Source organism: Pleurodeles waltl, chromosome 6, assembly GCF_031143425.1.
Source record: "Pleurodeles waltl isolate 20211129_DDA chromosome 6, aPleWal1.hap1.20221129, whole genome shotgun sequence".
In the NCBI taxonomy this organism is placed as follows: domain Eukaryota; kingdom Metazoa; phylum Chordata; class Amphibia; order Caudata; family Salamandridae; genus Pleurodeles; species Pleurodeles waltl.
The window spans coordinates 656,771,308-656,792,787 of record NC_090445.1 but is presented as its reverse complement, the minus strand read 5'-3'; the positions used below and the strand labels follow the sequence as shown (position 1 = coordinate 656,792,787).

Sequence of the window (21,480 nt, the reverse complement as noted above, 5' to 3'; positions counted from 1 at the left end):
ATTAGTGCCAGGGAATTCCTTCCCTGGCACTGATAGGGGTCTCCGCGCCCCCCCCACCCCTGAGTCTTCCCCCCCACCCTCCCACCCCCCCTGCCACCCTCCAAAGGTGGCATGACCCCCCTCCCCACCCCTGCCCCCAACATGCACAGACACACACCCCCTTCCCACCCCTACCCCCAACATGCACAGACACACACCCCTTCCCCACCCCCACCCCCACCCCCAACATGCACAGACACACACCCCTACACGCACACATAGACTGCAACAACACGTACCCGCACACATACAAACAGACATGCACAAAGACCGACCCGCACACATTTCCCATACACACAACACCCCCCCGCATGCATACACGCACTCACACACCCTCTCTACATACTCACACGCACACCCTCATGCACACCCCCATGCACACTCCCATGAACCCCCTCCCCTAACGGACGATCAACTTACCTTGTCCGTTGATCCTCCGGAAGGGGACGAGATCCATGGGGGCTGCTCCTGAGGAAATTCGATTTTTAATACGATCGTATCGACCCGCCATTTTGTGGCCCGCCGCCATTTTATGTTGCCTTCACTCAGGCAGCACAGCGAACGAAGTCCATTCTGCCTTTTCTGCTTATTCTGCAACATGGTGTTCAAAACAGCCTTCTGCCTCTATCTTTACAAGGCTGGTATTAAGGTCTGACCGAGTACACTAATCCCTGTCTGGTTTTCTAATCCTTGTTTCAACTATCTGTAGGCTCACACTATTCTCCGTCGATCTTATCTTATCGTCTGGCCTTCGCTGTCCTTTGCTAGTATTCTCTCATTTCACAACTGTCCTCCAAACGCACACAAACTTATCACACCACATGCAACTTCGTTGTGGATCGGTTAATGAATTAGTTCAAGGGAGGGGTGACAAACACAGCTGGAGGGGAGGCAACCTTAAGTCACTTGATACTTTGTTTTCCAATTCCTTCTATTGGTGCTGTCTTGTTTTCCGACATTTCTATTGGCTCTGTTCTATCTTTACATTATTCTTACTGGCTCCTTTCTATGTGTTCTGGGAGTGTATGTAGTTAATAAATGGTTTTTATACGGTATATAAGATTGTGCGCCACAAAGTAAAGTGGCAGTCTCCTGAGAACATACCTTGTGTACTTCTTGGACAACTGTACTAGCTGCAGCTAATAAAATCTGATCTTTTACGCCTGACAGAGTGTCCCGTGTCTCTGTTAGTTGAGGCAGGTGAATCCAAGGAGATTTCAGGCGTACCCTGCGCCGCCAGGCCCATAAGGTTCTGGTTCTTCACTCCCCCGCCAGCTCCCCGTCACTAGAACACTGCCACGCCAAATCATGGAACTGATTCGGTGGGCGGTGTTCTGATAATGGGGCGGTGGAGGAGGAGCAGCCTCCACTTCCCCGCCGACCGCCAGTATGGCTGCTGGCAGCTCCCCATCTGAAAAAGGGTGGAGGGCTGCCAGCAGTCATAATACGCAGCGCGGAAAACTGCCTGCACTGGTGGTCTTCAGCACGGCGGTTCCTCGGTGGTCTTTGAAAAAGACTGCTGAGGTCGAAATGAGGGCCTAAATCTGCTCCCAGAAAGTAGGAGTGTGAAAATTGCTCCCACTTGCTGGCAGCGGAGTTTTCATCTGTTTCTCTGCCCGCTGTCATGCAAGCAGGGAACAGATTAAATATTTCTCACTCACACAGCGATCTGCATATTTAGCAGCTCCCTGCATGTGGGAACAATGCCGGCTCCTGCTGGAGGTGAGGAGCCGGCTGGGACCACGGGGCCTTGAGGCTCCCCGCGGTCTGAATTTTGGAGATGCGGTCTTGATGCACAGGAATATGATCGCATCTACACCAAACAAAGTAGCACTCATTTCTGTAAAGTACAAATCATCCTACCGTCTTGCGCTTGGCCAGGGCAAAGCAAGTGTGTTTTCTCTGCAGTTCCATCTGGAAAAGTTAAATGAAATCCTTGATGGCGGTGTTTGCATCATTGCTCATTCTTGCACAATATCTTATGTAGTGATACTATAGCATGTAAAATAACCTAGAAGCCCCACCTCATAAACATTAGTGCTATACAACTTCTATCCGCTCTTTTCCCAGGGTGATGGACAGCTTACTAAAAGGTCCCCCAAGCATGTTTCCCACAGATTTCGGAGACGCATTGTTGATACACAGCAATATGATAGCAACTCCACCAAACTGAGAAGCACTTCCTTCTGTAAAGTACAAATGATCCACACGTCGTGCGCATGGCCCAGACAAAGCAAGTGTGTTTTCTCTGCAGTTCCACCTTGAAAAGTTATCTGTAATCCTTGATGGAGGTGTTTATATCCTTGCTCTTGCGAGGGCAATATCTTGTGAAGTGATACTAGGAGCATGTAAAAGTGCCTAAAAGCCTGCCCATTTGGCCCTGCCTCTAAACCCCACTGTGAGTGCCCAAAAGCTGTGCGTGGCACAAGTTTGGGTAGTTATAGGGGGTAGGCTGCAGGGCCCCCATCGCCCAGGTCCAACCAAAGGCAGTGAAAGCTTGGGGTTGTGTGCTTAAAGGGGGTAGGCCCTGCGGCCAACACCTGCAGTACACAGCGACACACATCATGCATGGTCAAAAGCCGTACGTGGCATTGGGTAGTTTTAGGGGTAGGCCCTGTGGCCAACCCCCATGGGTGGCAGTGGTTGGTTTAACATAAAGTAATTACAGCCTCGGAGATCAATTTATTTCTAAAGTCCGATTACTATACTATCACCCTACGGCACAAGTTAATTGTGGGGGCTTTCTGTCGGACCCATTCCCCATCGGAAGGGGCACTCGACAGGGCTGCCCTTTGTCACCGCTCTTATTCCTACTAGCAATGGAACCGCTGGCGGCAACTAAAAGGAATTCTCAACAGATAACAGGCATCTCCTTACCAGGGGGTTCCTCCAAAATCTATTTACATGCAGACGATATTCTGTTAACCTTGTCCGACTTGGAAAGATCCATCCCATCCCTACTTTCTATCATTGAAGGCTTTGCACACTTGTCCGGGTATCGAGTAAACTGGGACAAGAGTGAATCGTTGCCCCTATCTCGCGTAACAACGAGAGCTGCAATCCATGGCCGCCCATTTAAATGGACCCCTACCCACCTTAAATATCTGGGGACATATATTAACCGAGGCTTAGAACACATGGTCAGGGACAACCTAGACCCTCTTATATCCCGGATGAAACAGGACTTTGCCAAGTGGTCCTTACTCGGCCTATCCATGTGGGGCAGAACACTGGCAGTTAGGATGGTCACCCTCCCCCGCTTCACATATGTTTTAGGCATGCTCCCTCTACAGATTCCGCTCTCTCTTCTTCAAAGGATTGATACCTTAATAAGGTCCTTCGTCTGGGGCTCTATACGGCCAAGACTAAAACCGGGGACAATATTGGCACGCAGACCCTATGGAGGACTAGGTCTACCTTCAGTAGAACAATACGCTCTAGCCCTACAACTATCACAACTAGCCTACACATTACCAGGTACCCCAGACCCCCCACAATGGACAATCACAGAGAAACACCTACAGGGACAGCATACCGAACTAGGTGGGATATATTCCGACTACTCTCACTCGTCCAACCCTATCCTCGCGGCCACAAATGCAGCGTGGCGCAGAGCCCACTGGCTACTGGGCGTACACCCTTCCCTACATGCTCAAGCCCCTATAGCGGGAAACAAATGTATAAAAATAGGGGGAAGTACCCTAAGATGGCCCCAGTGGAGCGACGCTGGTATCCACAACATAACCCAAATAATAGATGGCAATGGCCTCCGGTACTTTGAATCCTTACGGGAAGAGTTCGGAATTCACAAAAATCAGGAATGGAGGTACATGCAACTCATGCACTGTATGCGCAAGGCTCTAGGACCCCCCCCCCCCATGGACGATCAAAATCTCACCCGTTGTCAATTACCTGCAGAAATGGGGCCGACATAGAGGAGTTATGGCCGGCCTATACGCAGAGATAACGAACCACCTTTACTCGCAACCTCTCCTAGAGCGACTGCGTCTCAGATGGCAAGATCGACTAGTGATAGCCTACACAGAAGAAGAATGCCAGGACATAATCGAGGCCCTAGATAGGGGGGTCCGCGAGGCCCGCCTGAAATTCTGTCTCTTCAAAATCCTCCAGGATTGGTACTGGACCCCAACAAAACTCTTCAGGGCAGGTCTGATACCACACGCGAGGTGTTGGCGATGTGCAGATCTCCATTGCGACCTACTTCATATCCTATGCCACTGCCAGACGATACAACCCCTATGGGAAGCTGTGTGCCACACACTTAGGGATTTCATATCAATACCAAACCTGACGCCGACAACACTCATTATTTTACATGACACGCGCCCATACCCCTCCTTATCACGTCCCCATAAATGGCTACTCCACACGGCAATTGCCACAGCTAAAATCTGCATACTCCGACACTGAAGGTCTGCTATCGCCCCAACACCAACGGAATGGATGACAGCCATGTTCCAAACAGCTACCCATGAGCGAGTCATTTACAACCTGCAGGACCAAGCGGCCCTATTCACAGAAATCTGGAGCCCCTTCCTGACAAGACCATGAGGCAGCTAGTGGATGGTCAGTGGATGGCAGCTGACACCCCAACACTTCTTTCTTTTTCTCCCTCCCTTGCTTCCCTTCCCGCCCTTCTATCCTTTCCCTTCACTCCTGAGACTGTTCGTCCCAGGGAACACCCCCCACACCACGTCATATCGACCCGTTTAAATATGCACTAGAAATTATCCTCCTCTAATCTGCTCGACCAGTGGCTAATTGTCCAACACTAGTAGACAAGGCCTGACTCTTCACACATCTAACCCTGTATCTACTCAGATACTCTCCCTTGTCCATCCTCTTCCAGAACGACTTTCTCCCCCCCCATAAATAGACCCTCTTAGTCCACCCTAAAATACATTTCGATATATGTACCACACGGCACAATCCTGTAAGACCATCAGTAAATGATGAGGAACAACCAGAATATCCATCTAATAACCCAGAAACATTGAGCCAAAGGATTCGCCCTTCTCCCCTTACACTCTACCCAACCTCTCCACTTCCCCGCTTTCCTCTCTACCACTCTTCCCTCTATTCTGCTGCCCTCTCCTACAACCTGGCCCCCCAACAGCCCTTGCCCCCCTTCCCCGCTTCTCCCCTAATTTTCAAACCACAGTTTATATTGACTAATCAGTGTACCTATTAGACAACATACATTCAGATATTATTTGTAAAATTACCGACTGTACTATAGACTACTGAAGATATGTCTATGCATACTGTGTATGGCCCTATATTTTTCTCTAATAAAAAATTTACAAAAAAAAAAAAAGTAATTACAATTACTTAACGCAAAAAAAAAATAGAAATTCACTGAAAGAACACAAAGGTTACAAGGACGTTATAGTTAGGAAATAGAATTTAAAAAGCCATAGAAATTCAAATAAAAAGGCAAAGGTTAGAGGTATATTATGGTTAGGCTCACATTTCAAATGTATAGTTATAGTTGCTTGAAATAACTCTAACTTTAGCTGCTGAATTGCTATGGTTTTCTACATTTGAAATGTGAGCCTAGCTATAATGTCCCTGTAACCTTTAGTTTTTTTCTGTGAATTTCTAATGGTTTTTTAATGTAAAGTAATTTTCATTACAATACAGTAATTCAACAGTGCATTCACCTCCACAAAGGATTTCAGAACCGCCATGAAAACACACTTAATAGAGGAGGGGAGCCGGTTTGTGCGTCAGGGTCGCCATCCTCAGGGCCTGGTCTTAAAATATATTATTTTTGAATGAAGGAGGGAACCCCCCTACCCATGCTGATTTTAGCCCCAGGGGCCACAGGGACCCCATTCCCAGGACCCAGCCATGTCTCCTGGGTACCCCCTGGGCACCCAGTGTGCAATGAGACCACGTGGGAGCCTCAAGACCCCGCGGTCCAAGCTGGCTCCACCCCTCCTGTGGGAGCCAGCATTGCTATTGCACACAGGGCGTTTGCTTTCGCTTGTTGGGAGCTCTTAGCTCCCACCAAGCAAAAAGCAAAAATCTATGTCGCGAAGGAGGGAAAACCTTTACTGCAGATATGACAATGATATTATCAATGATGTTATCAAAAATTTCATGCATGTTCCAGTATGTGGGGTAATTAGCAGGGGATGATGAAGGTGTGAGTTAAAGTTACCATAGGCCGCGAGCTGCGGGATTTGGTCCCACGGCCTGTATCTCTGGGTGTGAGAATCGGCATGAGAGGGTGTCTCTGGGTGTGAGTGACTGTGAGAGTGTCTGGGTGTGAGAGAGTCTATGTGGGCGTGAAAGTGGGTGCAAGATGGAGCACTTTCTACTGGTTAGTTAGTAAGTGCTACCTCATGGCCACATAGCCCCCCTCCCGTGGCCGATCTTGGCCCTGGATGCCCCATCTTCTGGGACCCACTATAATTCAAAATACATTGGGTGTCCTGGGTGGGGCCAGGTCACGCAAGGCAGTAGTGGCCGGGCCCTGAGGGATGGGGTCCCTGGGACAGAAATTGGCCAAAGGAGGAGGGCCCTTTTATATAATCTATTTGGCCCCGGGGAGGTGGTGTTCTATGGCATCCTCGGGGTCTGCACGGACCCCTGCATCTTTGACAATTTAGGCCTTGGAATATGGTGGTCCCCAGTGCATATTAAAGACATAGAAGGGGGATCAAGGTGGCCCCCTTCTTTTTTAAGTAAAGTCCCGGGGAGGTGCTGGTTCCCAGGGCTGGAGGTGGGTCTGCGCTGCCCCCCCTCCTTAATAAGAATAAAGCCTCAGGAAAGTGGTGGTCCCCGGGACTCAAAAGAGCCCTAGGAGAAAGACCCGTGCACCCTTCCTTTATTTTTTTAAATACTCACATGATCCCAGGACCTTGCCCACTTAGGGGCCCTGTTGAAAACAAGCGCTGTAGACCATGCTTGGTTTTTTGAAAGATTTTACTGTGGATTCACAAATCTGCTGCAAATTCACAGCAATTAAAAAATATATATATTTTTTGCCCTAGTGGGGTCCCAGGGGTTCCCAAGCACCAAGTCTAGTGGGTGGGGTATTTCTGCCCTGCTCCCTTTTCTTTTCCTTAGCAAGGCTGTGTGTGGCACGGGGTTGGGTGCTTATAGGGGGGTGGTCGCAGGCCCTGCAGTCAACTTGTGCTGTGCATGGCCAAAAGCTGTGTATGGCCTGTGGTTGGGTGGTTATAGGGTTTGGCTGCCTGGCCTGGCCACAGATGAGGCCCTACGGTCAACCTCCCCCACGCATGGCTGAATGCAGTGGTGGCTGGATTAACGTAAACTAATTAACATTTGCACTAAAACTATTGAGGAGAAAACGGTGCATGGGGCACATCAAATGACACGAAACATTTAGGCAAGTCAAAAAATGCTTTTCCTATGTACATATATTGTGGACACACTTTCCCACACGGAAAGAAACGCTTGAATCTCCTGTAGGTGTGAAGATAATCTTTATTACGACCTCTCGGTCCCGTTAGGGGCAGCCGGAACCCTGCTTGAATCATTGCTGTTTCCGCCCCAGTGCAGCCCAGCATTTTGTGGTTTAAAATATATATATATACAGTAGGTAATATAGCTAGGACCAACTTTTCCCATAGACAAAGCAGTTTTTTTTGGCTAAAAACTTTGACACTGTTTGAAAAATCTTCACAAAAGTTTCCCAAAAAAGTGTCCTACTTTGCCTAGTTCTGTATAGAAAGTTTTGGGGTGATTGAAAAAGTGTCCTACTTTGCCTAGTTCTGTATAGAAAGTTTTGGGGCGATTCATCAAGTGGGAGCCAAGAAAAAAAGGGGGTCCAAAACACTTTCCCCATTCTGTGTCTGTGGGGATTGTGCATCCTTTAGACACGGCTATGGCCCGAACCGCTGAACAGAATTACACACAAATTTGACAGGAAGCCAGATATTGGTCCGCAGACCTGTGCTTTTTGTGATTTGGTGTAAATCAATTCAGTAGATTTGGAGTTATTTTATATAGATATATAGGGAAATGGATCCTCTGTGGATCTGCAGATCTGGGGAAAAAGCAAGGCCCTGATTGGCTGGCCTCAATCTGACAGAGAAGTTGCAATCACAATTTTGTTTGTCGCATCGGGTGGGGGTGGGAAAAGAAGAGTGCAAAAACACATAAAGAGTCAGTATACAGGTATCCTGACTCCGCAGGACCCATAAAGGGGTCCCAATTGCCCATCCAAGGATCCACAAATTCACTGCGGGGCTCAGTGTGATGTCCTGTAAAAATTTGCGGTGGATCCCCGGATCAGAGGAAAAAGGGAAAAAAACACTCACTCCATCCAACTCCATACTGTACACAACTGTGGAAAGCTCGGGTTTGGGTGCATGCGGTAGGCTTGCCTACAGGGCCCGGTTAATTTAACATGTGTGCCAAAAAAACATAGAAATTCACTGAAAAACCAAAGGTTACAGGGACGTTATAGTTAGGTTTTTAATTTACTCGCACAAAAACAAAGAAATTGAGCAGTCATAGTTATGGTTAACTCAAGCTACTATAACTTGTGCCCAAGGTAACTATAACTGACATCATATACAGCTAATTACCCCACATATTATATCATTGATGACACCTTTTATGGCATCACTTGATATTATCACTACAACATTTGCAGTAAAATTATTGAAGAAAAAGCTGTGCATGGTGAGGGGGTGTGTTATAGTTACCTTAGGAGGCGAGTTATAGTTACTTGAGTTAAAGGTTACTATAACTGCTGAATTTCTATGGCTTTGTGCAAATAAATCCAGAACCAAACTATAACATCCCGTTAACCTTTGGTCTTTTCACCAAAAAAAAAAACAATCAAAAAAATAAAATAATATATATATATATATATATATATATTTGGATTTCTCATATATATATATATATAGAGAGAGAGAGAGAGAGACAGATATATATATAAATCATTCCTGTAACCTTTTTTTCAGTGTATATATATATATATATATATATATATATATATATATATATGGGTACGCCAAGAATTAGCAGTGCACTCCATCAAGGGGAGAATAACGGTCGAAACGCGTTGTTCTTTTTTGTTTCCAGTCTTAAAAAGAAATAAAAACGATATTTATTCTCCCCTTGATGGAGTGCACTGCTAATTCTTGGCGTACACAATTTCGTATGGGATCGGCTCGCCCACAGCGGTAGCACCGGTACAGAGAGCGCGGTGCCTTGAATCTGAGCCGCTTTGTTTTTCATATATATATATATATATATATATATATATATATATATATATATATATAAATATATATATATATATGTGTCACAACCTGCAAAGTTCCCTGGAATACGGACGCTCTAGCGTGATAGTCCGAGCGTGGATCCGAAAATCCGAATGATGCACTATTTCATCCTTATACAAAAAAGGAAAGCTCGGACACCAACTGTTTTAACTTGTTACAAGAGTCTTCCTCCCTTACGCGTTTCAGCCGTGTCCATGATCACGGAACCGCTACGGCTGAAATGCTACGGGGTTACCGCTATGAAAAGGCTTGTGGAAAGAGGGGTTGTAATCAGCCAGGCACTGCTGAGTTCAGCACCGCCCTGGCTGATTACAAGCCTGACCACGGGCATGCCTTCAGGTACCATGTTCCCAGCGGGGGCTGCGGTCCTGTGGTGGGTCCACCAGCCAGGGTTGTAATTGGGCAGTCAGACCACCATAGTTGCGGTGGTCCGACCATCAATGTGAGTGTGGTGGTCCTCAGACCATGACACTCGTAATGAGGCCCTTAATCTCCCCATGGCTGTAAGCAATGAAAGTGACCTTGTTTAGTGTACCTGGTACTTATATAAAGTGGCCTTTGGGTCCAGTTCATGCTTTATAAAAACTGAAAACAAATGCACAAAGACAAAATAAAAATCCTTAACATAAGGAAACAGAAAAATATAGTCATTTCATAGCCCATTTATTCAAGATGAAACCAGAAAACCAGGATAAATCACAACGCCTAATGATCTGATCTTGGGTAAATATTTTAAATCACCAAAACTCATTTTGCTTATCGTGTATGAAAGCAGTTTCAAATATTTGAGTTCAGAATACTGTACAAATGCCTTTAATGTACTCTAATGTTACTCTAAAATAATCTGGGCACACACAAGTTTACATGACATTTGTTTTGCCTCATAAATGCAGTAATTGTCTATGTTTAAAAACTTTTTCTTTTAGTAAGGACTTTCCTGTGCAGCACTCTAATGTGACATATCGAGGTCAGAGCTTCACATGTTAAAGAATTACACATCGTTGAATTTCTTGAGCAGCATGTTTTAGGTGATGTTTGTTTTGTGATTTACCTAGCAAGTATTTTCAGGGCTTCACTTGGTCAGGGGCTGTAAGAGCTGAGCCAGACCCTTGACTCGGCTCTGGTTTGGCTCTCCTTGCAAACAGTTTGGCTTGTCCACCTCTAGCTATGCGCAGAGAGCTCACTGATGTTCCTTCCTTCCTCTTCTTCTCTGCTATAAGACATTGTGTCCATGCTCCTTCCCTCCTCCTCTTCTTGTGTGGACCACTGCGGGCACCTCTTCTATGCTCATTCTGTCCTCTTCTTAAGCGGGGAGGAATCTCGCCCATACTCTCTCCCTCCATCTCTTCTAGAGTGGGCTGCTGCAGGGAAACATATCATCTATGCTCCTTCCTTCCTGTTCAAGAGTGAGCCACTGTGGAGCGAGATCTTGTCCATGCTCCTTCCCTCCTCTTCTTGAGTGGGGCGCTGCAGGGGGACATTGTAGCCATGCTCCTTCTCTCCTGTTTCTGAGTGGGCCAGTGAGGGGAGACATTTTGTCTATTCTACTTTCCTCCTCCTCTTCTTGAGTGGGCCGCTGCTGGAAGACATCTCATCCATGCTCCTTTCCTCCCCTTCATGAGTGAGCCACTGCTCGGAGACATCTCGTCAATCCTTCTTTCCTCCTCCTTTTCTTGAGTGTGCCACTGTGGAGAGACAGCTCATCCATGCTCCTTCGCAGCTTTTCTTTTGTGAGTCATGCAAGGAGTTCACAGAGTCTCATAATCAGGCAAAGGAAAGGACTGCTGTGGTTGAGAGGATTCAGTAGTTCAGTGCTACTAAATTGAAAGAAGAGGTAATGGGCACCACAAACATGCATATCTCATTGTCTGTTTAGGTCATAATCTATTAGACAGCACAGTTGTCTGGTTTGCTAAAGACATTTTGGGGATATTCAGAAAACTGACTTAGGAATGCATTCTGCCCATTGCTTACCACTGGCTTTGTGGTCTGTAACTTACTTTTTCTGAATTTCTATTTGCTGGCTGTATTTGCTTTAGGCTGTCCACCTTGAATTTGTCCCCCTGCTTGCCCAAACCTTATTTACTGTATTCTTCCATTAATCCACCTTCTGTAAACAGGCCTTTAAGTCTTGTTCTAATCTTGTCACATTTGCTGTGCGTTCAGAGACAGAGGTCAAATGTCAGACATTCTATTCCAGGGAGCTTGATGTTCATTTTTCTTTCTGTGACTTCAAAGTAAGAGAATGTATGTGGCATTCCTTCTAAAATCCCATGGAAGAGAAGATGGGATGTTCTTTTTTTCTAGCACACAAAGAGGAAAGAACTGTACCGATGTTTCAGAATATATCAGAATAAGTACAAATGAAGCTCATGTTTTTGTAATTCAGAATTGTGGTGGAGACAAATATGTGAATGCAAACAAAACACATTAATAAACTAGGTGATGACATTTGCGCAAATTATCACAACAGGCCACTCCACTCTACGTCCCTCCACTCTGCACTACTTACCACATTCCACTACACCCCACTTCAATCTACCCCACTCCACTCCAATCTATCCCAATCCACTCCAGTGTACCCCACTCCACTCAAATCTATCCCACTTTGCTCCGACCTACCCATTCCCAGTCCACTTTAATCTAACCCAATCAACCCCATTCCAGTGTACCTCAATCTAAGCCACACCAGTTCGGTCTACCCAAATCCACTCCAGTCTATCCCATTTCAATCTACTGCACTTTAATCTAGTTCATTTTACCCCACTCCTCTCCAATTTATCCCACTCTACTCCAGATTCCACTGCAAACTACCCAACTCCTCTCTACTGTATTCTACCCCACTCCACTCGACCCCACTCTGCCACAATCTACCCCAGCAATACCCCACAATCTACCCCACTCCAATCTACCACACTCCATTCCAATCTACCCTATTCCACTGTACCACACTCGACTCCTCTCTACCTAAATCCACCCCACTTCACTTCACTCCAAACTACCCCACTCCAAGCTACTACACTCCACACAAATCTACCCCACTCCACCCCATTCTAACCCATTCCACTTCAGTCCACCCACTCCAATCAATCCCACTCCACCCCAATCTGCCCCTGTCCAATCTACCCCACCTCAATCTACCCCTATCTACTCCACTCCAGTCTACCCCAATGTATCCCACTCCACCCGACCCCACTGCAATATTCCCCAGCCCTTTCTACCCCACTCCAGTCCACCCAACTCTACTCAATTTACCTCACTCCAAACTACCCCACTCCAATCATCCATTTCCAATGTACCCCACTCCAATCTACGGCACTCCAATCCACCACTCCAATTAAATTTACCCTCTCTAATCCACCCCATCTACCTCACTCTACCCCCACACTAATGCACCGGACTAAATGTTACTCGTCTTCTCTACTACACTACACTCTTCCCCAGTCTATTTCTCTCCACTACACTCCAATCTGTCAAACTCCATTCCCCCATTCCACTCCAAACTACCCATTGCTCTTCACTCAATCTGCCCCACCCTACCCCAATCTACCATACTCCATTCCACTATACCCAATCTACCCCACTCCACTCCAAACTGGACTGCAGGACCCATTGGAACGGGCTAAAACGTGAATAGGGATTGTGTGCATAAATTGATTGGCCTGTACATACCAAAATTGGGACCGCTTAAATATAATAGACTAGGACAGATGTCTTTTGTTTTGTCTCCCTCATGTTTATTTTGTCTTTCATATGTATGGTTTCTATTAACTTTTTTGTAATAGTTTTTTGTTGACTTTGTAAGGGTGGTGTTATCTTGTATTTTTATGGGATTATTTAATGAAACAAAATATTTTTTAATTGATTCCTTTATTTGAGATTAATCATTGGAGTGAAAGAGTGGTTGATATAGTGTGTTGTGTGTTGAATAGTTCTTCATTCCCCCCGGGGATTCATCCCTTCTTACTCCAATCTAACCGCACCAATGTACCACACTACAATCTACTGCACTCATCTAACGCACTCCAATCTCCCACACTCCACTCGAATCTACTGCACTCTACAGCACTTCACTGTTCTCCATCTACCCCACAAAGCTCCAATCTATTCAAATATATCTCACTCCACTCTACCCCAATCTATCCCACTCTGATCTACCCCACTCCAATCCACTGCACTCCAATCTACCCCACTCCACTCCATTGATCCCACTCTACTCTCCTCCACCCTAATCTACCCCAATTCATTCTATCCTATACCCCCACTCTAATGTACCCACTGTACTCTATCCCACTCTACCCCACTCCACCGACCCCACTCCAGCACATTCTGGTCTCTCCCAAACCACACCAATCTTCCCCACTCCCTCCACTCTACCACACTCCACTCTACACAAATCCTCCCCACACCACTTCACTCCAATCTAGCCCACTCCAGTCTTCCATATTCCACTCACATCAACCCGACTCCACTCCAATCTCACCCACTCTTCCTCAATCCACCCTACTCCAATATACACCACTGCACTCCACCCCAGTCTACCCTACTCCAATCTACCCCACCCCAATCTACTCCACTCCAATCTATGCTAACCCATTCTACCTCACTCCACACAGCCACACCACATCCCAATGCAATGTAACAGTCCCCATTCCACTCCAATATACTCCATTCCTATCAACCCCACTCCCCTCCAGTCTATCCCACTCCAATAATCCCTCTTCAATCTACCTCACTCCAATCTACCTCACCCTAATCTACCCCACTACACTACACTTTTCTACAATATGTTTCACTTCACTCCAATCTCGACTACACTCCAGTCTATCCAGCTTCACTCCACCACACTCCACCTAAATCTGCCCCACTCCACTTTATCCCACTCTACCCCACTTCAGTGTACCCCTTCAAATCCATTTATCTCTATTCTACTTCAATCTACCACACTCAATTCTACTCTACCCAATCTACCCCACTCCACTTCACTCCATACTACCACATACCACTCAAATGTACCCCACTCCAGTCCAATCTAACCCACTTCAACCAAATCCACCCCACTCCACTCCAATCTACATTGCCCAACCTCACTCCAAACTAACTTACTCCAATCTACCCCATCCAATCTGCCCCACTCTAATCTACCCCAAACTACTCCACTCCAATCTACTTTACTCTACTCCAATCTACAGAACCCTAACCCAATCTACCCCACTCCAATCTACCCCAACCCATTCCAATCTACCTCCCCAGTACTCTATACAACTCCACTCCAATTTACTCCACCCCAGTCTACCCTACTCCACTCCATTCTACCACAATATACTCCAGCCCTTCTATCTCACTTCAATCTACTCCACTCCACTCTAATCTACCCCATTCCACTCCAATCCACCGCACTCCAATCTACTCCTTTCCAATCTATCCCCCTCCAATCTATCTCTATCCAATCTACCTTGATCCACTGCACTCTACTCTTCCCCAATCTACCCCACTGCACTCCAATCTACCCCAATATATCCCACTCCATTCTACCACACTCCATTCCAATCTATCCCACCCCAATGTACCCCACTCTAATCTACCCCAATATACTCCACTATGATATACCCCACTCCACCCCAATCTACCCCAAACTACCCCTCTAGAAATCTACCATGCTAATCTACCAAACTCCCCCAGTCCAATCCTCCACAATCCACCTCACTCCAATCTACCACACTGTACCCACTACTCCACTCTATGCTTATCTACCTCACTCCACTCTACCCCCAATCTACCCTTTTCCACTCTACCCCAGTCTAGTCCCCTCCAACCTACCCACCCAAGCCCACTCTGATCCACTAACCTTTAGACATGCTGAACAGCAGCCGCACTGGTGTAAAACATGGTTAAAAGACAATTGCATAGGCAAGACGTATTGGCTTTGCATTGGTTGATTAGGCGACGTTGAGCATGTTGTAAACATTAAAGAAGAATTTCAGGTTTCTCACAGCATAGCTTAGATTTGTTCTCTTTAGTCTAGCCAATCTCTCAGCAACCTATTAATATGCAAAGCTTTTCCTTTGAAGAGTATCCTTCTCTTCTTGCTGGAGCGCTTTGTATGTTGAAATAACTGAGTAGTTTGGTAGTTATATTGTATATTCATGTATTTGGGTAAATTATTAGCTGCACTAGATGAGGCAATATGCAGTCCAATTCCCGCGTGACACAAGAAGAGAAGGGATCCAAACGATAGGCAATTTTATGTGCATTGGCTGTCAAAAGAAAGAACACCCGGGTTCAAAAGTCAGTTTAGAGAGAAACTTTACACAATTCTTGTGGCGGACTTATGAAAATTGGTCCTAGCCAGAAGGGACTGTCTGTCACTACAGTCAGTTGATGGGAGGGATGTTTAAGGGAATGACACCAACTTAGGAGGGCTTTTGTGGTTGCTAACTTTTGTACTTCCTCATCAACTCTATTTTTGTAAAATAAACATTTCAGTCACCTTTGTTTCACAGTCGGATGTTTTGCGGGGTCTACTCTGTGAAGCTCTGCCTAGGCGCTTAGGAGAAGCGTTTCTCCTGCCGGGAAAATGGTTTCCCATTGCAGAGAAAGAACTAACATGTTGAAAAGTTTGAAAGTATACAGTATGTCTTTCATGATTTTAGTGTGAGAATCTTGGAATTCACAGTAAGCCCAGAACGACTGGAAAACTGCCATTATTTGCACAAGGTGTGGATGTTTTATAATTGGAGCACTTGGAGAGTCCGACCTAAGCTTGTAATTGCAATTTATAAAAAAAAAAAGTGTTCCTGATGAAATCATAATTAAGTTATATACCAAGCGCCATGGAAGGTGGTGTACAAAACAGAAGGGAGCATTACTAAAACATTTGCGAACTACATGTAATCCAGATTAAGGAATGGGTTATTTACTAATATGTCCTTAATTTACTTCACCAGAATAAGAAGTATTGTTTGCGAGGGCAATATATGAAAAATATAACATGCTGTAATCGGAAGAGGACCAACAAGGCCTGGGCTGAAACATCTGCAATGGCGCTCTAAACAACCTAAGCTTTATTAATGCACATTTTGCATGCAACCATAATCTGTCTTGTCTCTTTACCTTATTTATTATCACCCACCTCTGCTCTTTTTGCCGTTCTCGGAAGAATTAAATTATCTTTCCTCCCTGTCATTCCGATGCCTGAGCTATCAAACTAGCTTCATATTTACATTGATGTTTAGTCTCATTTTCATATTTTGCCAATAAAGTAATGATTAAATAAAGGCTTAAAGCACATTTCTCAATCAACGGTGGTACTGCGATAGGAAACATGATTTCGACTGTTGTGGTAGCAGAATGCAGATGTGGTCAGGCACTCTAGGCATGTAGACATGTAGCTAATAAGCTAGATGAACCAATGCTAGGCCTGAACACGTGTAGGCATGTGCTACGTGCCTCCAGGCCTAGCCATGCTCCAGCTGACAAGCCTCTCTGAGTTCAGTGCATGGGCATCAGTCAGGGGAAGGAAGGTGCTTGTCAGTTGGCAATTTGGCACTCCTGGAAATGCCCCTGTTACCCCAGACATTAAAGTAACCACAGGGAGTGAACAGGAGGCTTTGGAGTTTCCAAACTTTACTCTTCTGTTAGCTCCTGAGTGGTGCCTAGGAAGCTGTTAAGGGATCAGGGATGGCACAATGAATCAGCATCTGTGCTTTAATGATGAATTATACCAGGGCTGATGAACTCTTATTTTAGGTTCATGCCCTTGTCTATAGAAAGTGCTCCCACGAGCACAATTAGACTACTTTTGGCAAAAAGCTCAATACTGCCCAGCCCGCCCTATCATGGAAACCTGGTCGGAATTTTACTTTTTTATTGTTTCCCAAAAAACACTGACAGTGGGGATTTGTTTTGGAAAAAAGTAAAATAAAGGTCCCGAACTTGATAAGAGTTTTCTCCCAGAGGGCATTTATGTTATTTTCCAGCATCAGCAGGGCCACAATGCCAACGGCTGTAGTGCCAGGCAGAAGAAAACAGCACTGGAAGCTTCTGAAGTACCCCAGCTAGCAGTCCTGAGGTGGCTGAGTGGTCAATAAGGGGATTCCGACGACTTAACCAGCTGAGGTTCTTCTGTCAGAAACCAAGCGGATCCCTAGCCTCTAAATGAGGTGTGGGAACAATGAGTAAGGCAGGTGGAAACGGTATCTGTCTACTTTTGTTAGATGTCCCATTTTCATCCGACTCTAAATGAACCTGTAAGTCTAAATGCATTCGTGGAGGCCGTGCATCAGCAACTTCAGTATGAAATCATTAGAAGAAAATATTATATATTTATATATATATATATATACATAATAATAATCCTCACTAGATGGAACATTGACCATCTAACGGCTTCACCAAACCCGTGAATTTGATCCAGACCATCGGAACAAAGTCGTACTCAACAAAGCTGTGTTAAATTCAGCAAATTTTATTGGTTATAAAGGTTTACAGAGTCCTGAAGAGAAATGTCAACGCGTTTCGGCAGAACGCCTTCAACTGGACAAATCCGGCCAACAAGCCGGCACCGTATATATACAGGTTAAACTCCATCCTTTATTTCCATAGCCTTCTAATGTGATCTACTATAGCGGCCATCTTAACACATGCACAAACCTAAGATTTTGGCTTTGCTCTCATTATAAGAATTGCTTCCAACAATTTGAACACCAATATATCATACATATCACATGATTATCATGAATGCATATTACATAACATTAATTAAATATAATAAAATTCATTAAATAAATGTTGTAAACATGAAGTTATGTGTTGATACGTGACTTGGACCAATGTTGTCGATTTTTTGATCAACCACCATCACTTTAATTTATCAAATATTTGTAGGACATATTTTTCAATGTGGGTTTCTAGCTGTGGATGACTATAAATATTTCAAATAAGATTATCATAAATATTGTAAATATTATATAATGTTAAAAAAACATTATAAATAGTTATTTTCTATAAAAAATTAGTCAGTACATATAAGCCAGTCAATAAAATAATTATTATCCTATGGTTCAATGCAAATTAGTGTCTAATATAATTATAATTTACAATATTTAAAATCATATTCATTATTATAATCAAATATATTGCCACTTCACTATCTACCTACATGATGTCCATTTAAGTTTGACCCATAAATACATTCGTTCAAAATTGTGTTTCATTATGTCTAAATGTTATAGATAAATATCCAGAAGGCAATACATATTTTTTTGTTATTAATTAAATATTTACCTATTTAGAGCTAAATTATAGGTTTCCTGATTTATGCATGTATTTAAAATTAAATTGGAAAAGAGGCCGATCATAGACTAAAGTGCACGGAGCTAATAATATAAAATTATTTCTATATTGAATAAAGTGTATATAACTGGTGTAAAACAGTGCTAAAAACATTTTTTTATATAATACAAAAATCACAAATCTATTTTCACTCTTCTGTAAATATTAAATTCTACGGGAAGAAAAATCTCACAAACTTGTAGAAATAATTTTGTGTGAAAAAATTCATCAAACATCAATTCAAGACAAGTTTGTTCTCCTGATTATCTGCAAAATCATTTATAACAAAAAAGACACCCCTTATGTATGGCAGATGTAACAATGAAAGTGATGATGTTGTGACCATAGTTAGATGTGAATGAAACCTCCCAACACTCAAGGTCTCTCCATCAATGCAGTAAACAATCATTATTTCATCTTAGATGGACATGTAATTCGGCATCAAGATTATGTCCCCAAGGAGATTCAGAACCTAATAATAGAATCATCTTCCATTTGTCTAAGTTCCAATGTTCTATCACCGGCTCTGGGATTATTTTTGATGACTTTAATGCCATAGAATGATAATGTACTAGAATCACCTTTATGTGTATCCCAAAAGTGTTTGGCCAGGGGATATGTTCTATCTTGATTTTTAATGGCTCTAAAGTGTTGCAAAAATCTAACTTTTAACTTGTGGATGGTACTGCCAATATATTTTTTGTGACAGCCACATTCGATATCATAAATCACAAATTCTGTATCACAGGTGATGCGATCTTTAATATCACAATAGCGACCATCAAAGGTTTGATATTTTTGCATGTTTTGTGCATACTTGCAAGCCTTGCAGTGGCCACATTTCCAAAATCCCAAACTTTTTTGGCTCAACCAAGATGTACTGGCTTTCGTAGAGAAAAAGCTTCTAGTTAGATGATCCCCTAAGGAGCGAGCCTTCCAAAAAGTTATGGACGGATGAGGGCCAATGCTGTCCCTAATGATGGTATCATTCTGTAAAATGTGCCAGTTTTTCTGAAGTATGGTTTTCAATTAATCATGTTGTTGATTATATTGCAAAAATATTCTGGGAGATGATTGTTTTGGATCACTATTGATTGATGTATTATTAAAGAGTAACTCATCTCTACTTTTGTTTTTAACTCTGTTCTGTGCATCCACTAGAATTTTGAGAGGATAACCTCTATTTAGAAATCTTTCCATCATAGTCCTGATTTCCAAATCATATCTACTATCATCTGAACATATTCTGCGAGCCCGCAGAAACTGGCTATATGGTATGCTCCATTTCAATGCCGCGGGATGCCCACTATTGGCATGTAATATAGAGTTACATGCAGTGGGTTTACGATATATAGTGGTCTCTAGATGATAATTTTTTACTTCTAATAGGACATTTAAGAATTCGATGGTCTCTCTGCTAAATGTGGCTTCTAGATGAATGTTAAATTCATTATTGTTTAGTATGTTTATATATTCCAACAATAATTGATCAGTGCCATCCCAAATGATAAACAGATCATCAATATAGCGCACCCACAACACGACTCTGTCCATATAGATATTATTATTTTCAGACCATGCCACCTCCTTCTCCCACCAGCCCATTTATAAGTTGGCGTACATGGGAGCAAAAGAAGCCCCCATAGCCGTCCCTTGTTTTTGTAAAAAACAGTCATTATCAAAAACAAACAGGTTATGGGTTAAACAGAATTGTAGCATGGATAATAGCATATCAGTATGCTCAAGAAATTCAATAGGTCGTGTTTGTAAAAAATATCTACATGCTTTTAACCCATATTGATGTTTGATAGAGGTATACAAGGAGGCCACATCCATGGTAACCATTAGATAGTCTGTATGCCATGGAATATTGTGTGCATATATATATATATATATATATATATATATATTTATTTTATTAATATCGTTCTCTGAAAATCTTAAGTATAATATACAAAGAACCATAAATACAAAGCAATATTTTTACAGAACATCGTTTTGATCCACACAGATCGTCCATTTCATCAGTCTGGTTAATTCATCCTAGAGAAATAAGATCATTTAACGATGTTCACTCAACGATTTTGTGTTTTTTAACTTGTGATTCAGCAGGGATGCTGACTTAGCGGGTGGTAGCCAGCGCAAGGCCGCGTGCACTCACTTAACCCACACTTTATAGAATCCATAAGTCAAACTTGGTAACAATAAAACTTTGAACTTGTCTTAGGCGTGCCTCACAAATATATAACATGAAGAGCGATTCACATTTTGATGGGGTTCAGCAGGTTCTGTGGATAATCTTTAATTAATTACTTTTCCCAAACTGAATCTTCAAGGCTACAAGTTCGTGCTTTCTTAACCAGCTTCCCTTTCTTATGTTTGCAGATGTTTGCCATGTTTTTCGCACTGTGCCTATACTACAATTTTGACTAGCACAGTCACCATGCCAAGCCTGCCTTCGTCTCCGCTGAAGGTGTTCCTTTGCAGTCCGCCCTGGGGCCCTCTCACCTTGGAGCTGTCTTGGTGGATAAGCACCTCCATGTTCCACAGTACTGCACCATGCTTGGAGAAGACACTGTTGAGCACTTATGGCGGATGGGAACTCTTTGTCATTCCTAATAATGAGATGTAAATGTTTTTTCGAATTTTTAGAGTGCAATAAAATGGCATTTTTCAGGATATCACTTGTCCGTCGAAAGGCAGATTCGTGACCCTATTCGCTTTCCCGGTAGGATGTGCAGAGGCTGGCAAGAAGGTGGCTGTAAGAATGTAGCAATGTGGCTCGACTACCCTCTCTTCTTCATACATGACGAGA

At 43.7% G+C, this 21,480-nt stretch overlaps 1 protein-coding gene across 1 annotated transcript in view; it reads left to right on the top strand.

Moving 5' to 3' along the window:
* Nucleotides 1-21,262, top strand: part of LOC138302014 (tetraspanin-18-like) — a 162,612-nt gene extending 141,350 nt beyond the window's left edge. The window contains exon 7 of the mRNA XM_069242436.1: nucleotides 21,051-21,262. Within this exon, the coding sequence (XP_069098537.1) occupies nucleotides 21,051-21,098 (48 nt within the window). The 3' untranslated portion in view covers nucleotides 21,099-21,262. The remainder of the gene's footprint in view (nucleotides 1-21,050) is intronic.
* Nucleotides 21,263-21,480: the final 218 nt, after the last annotated feature.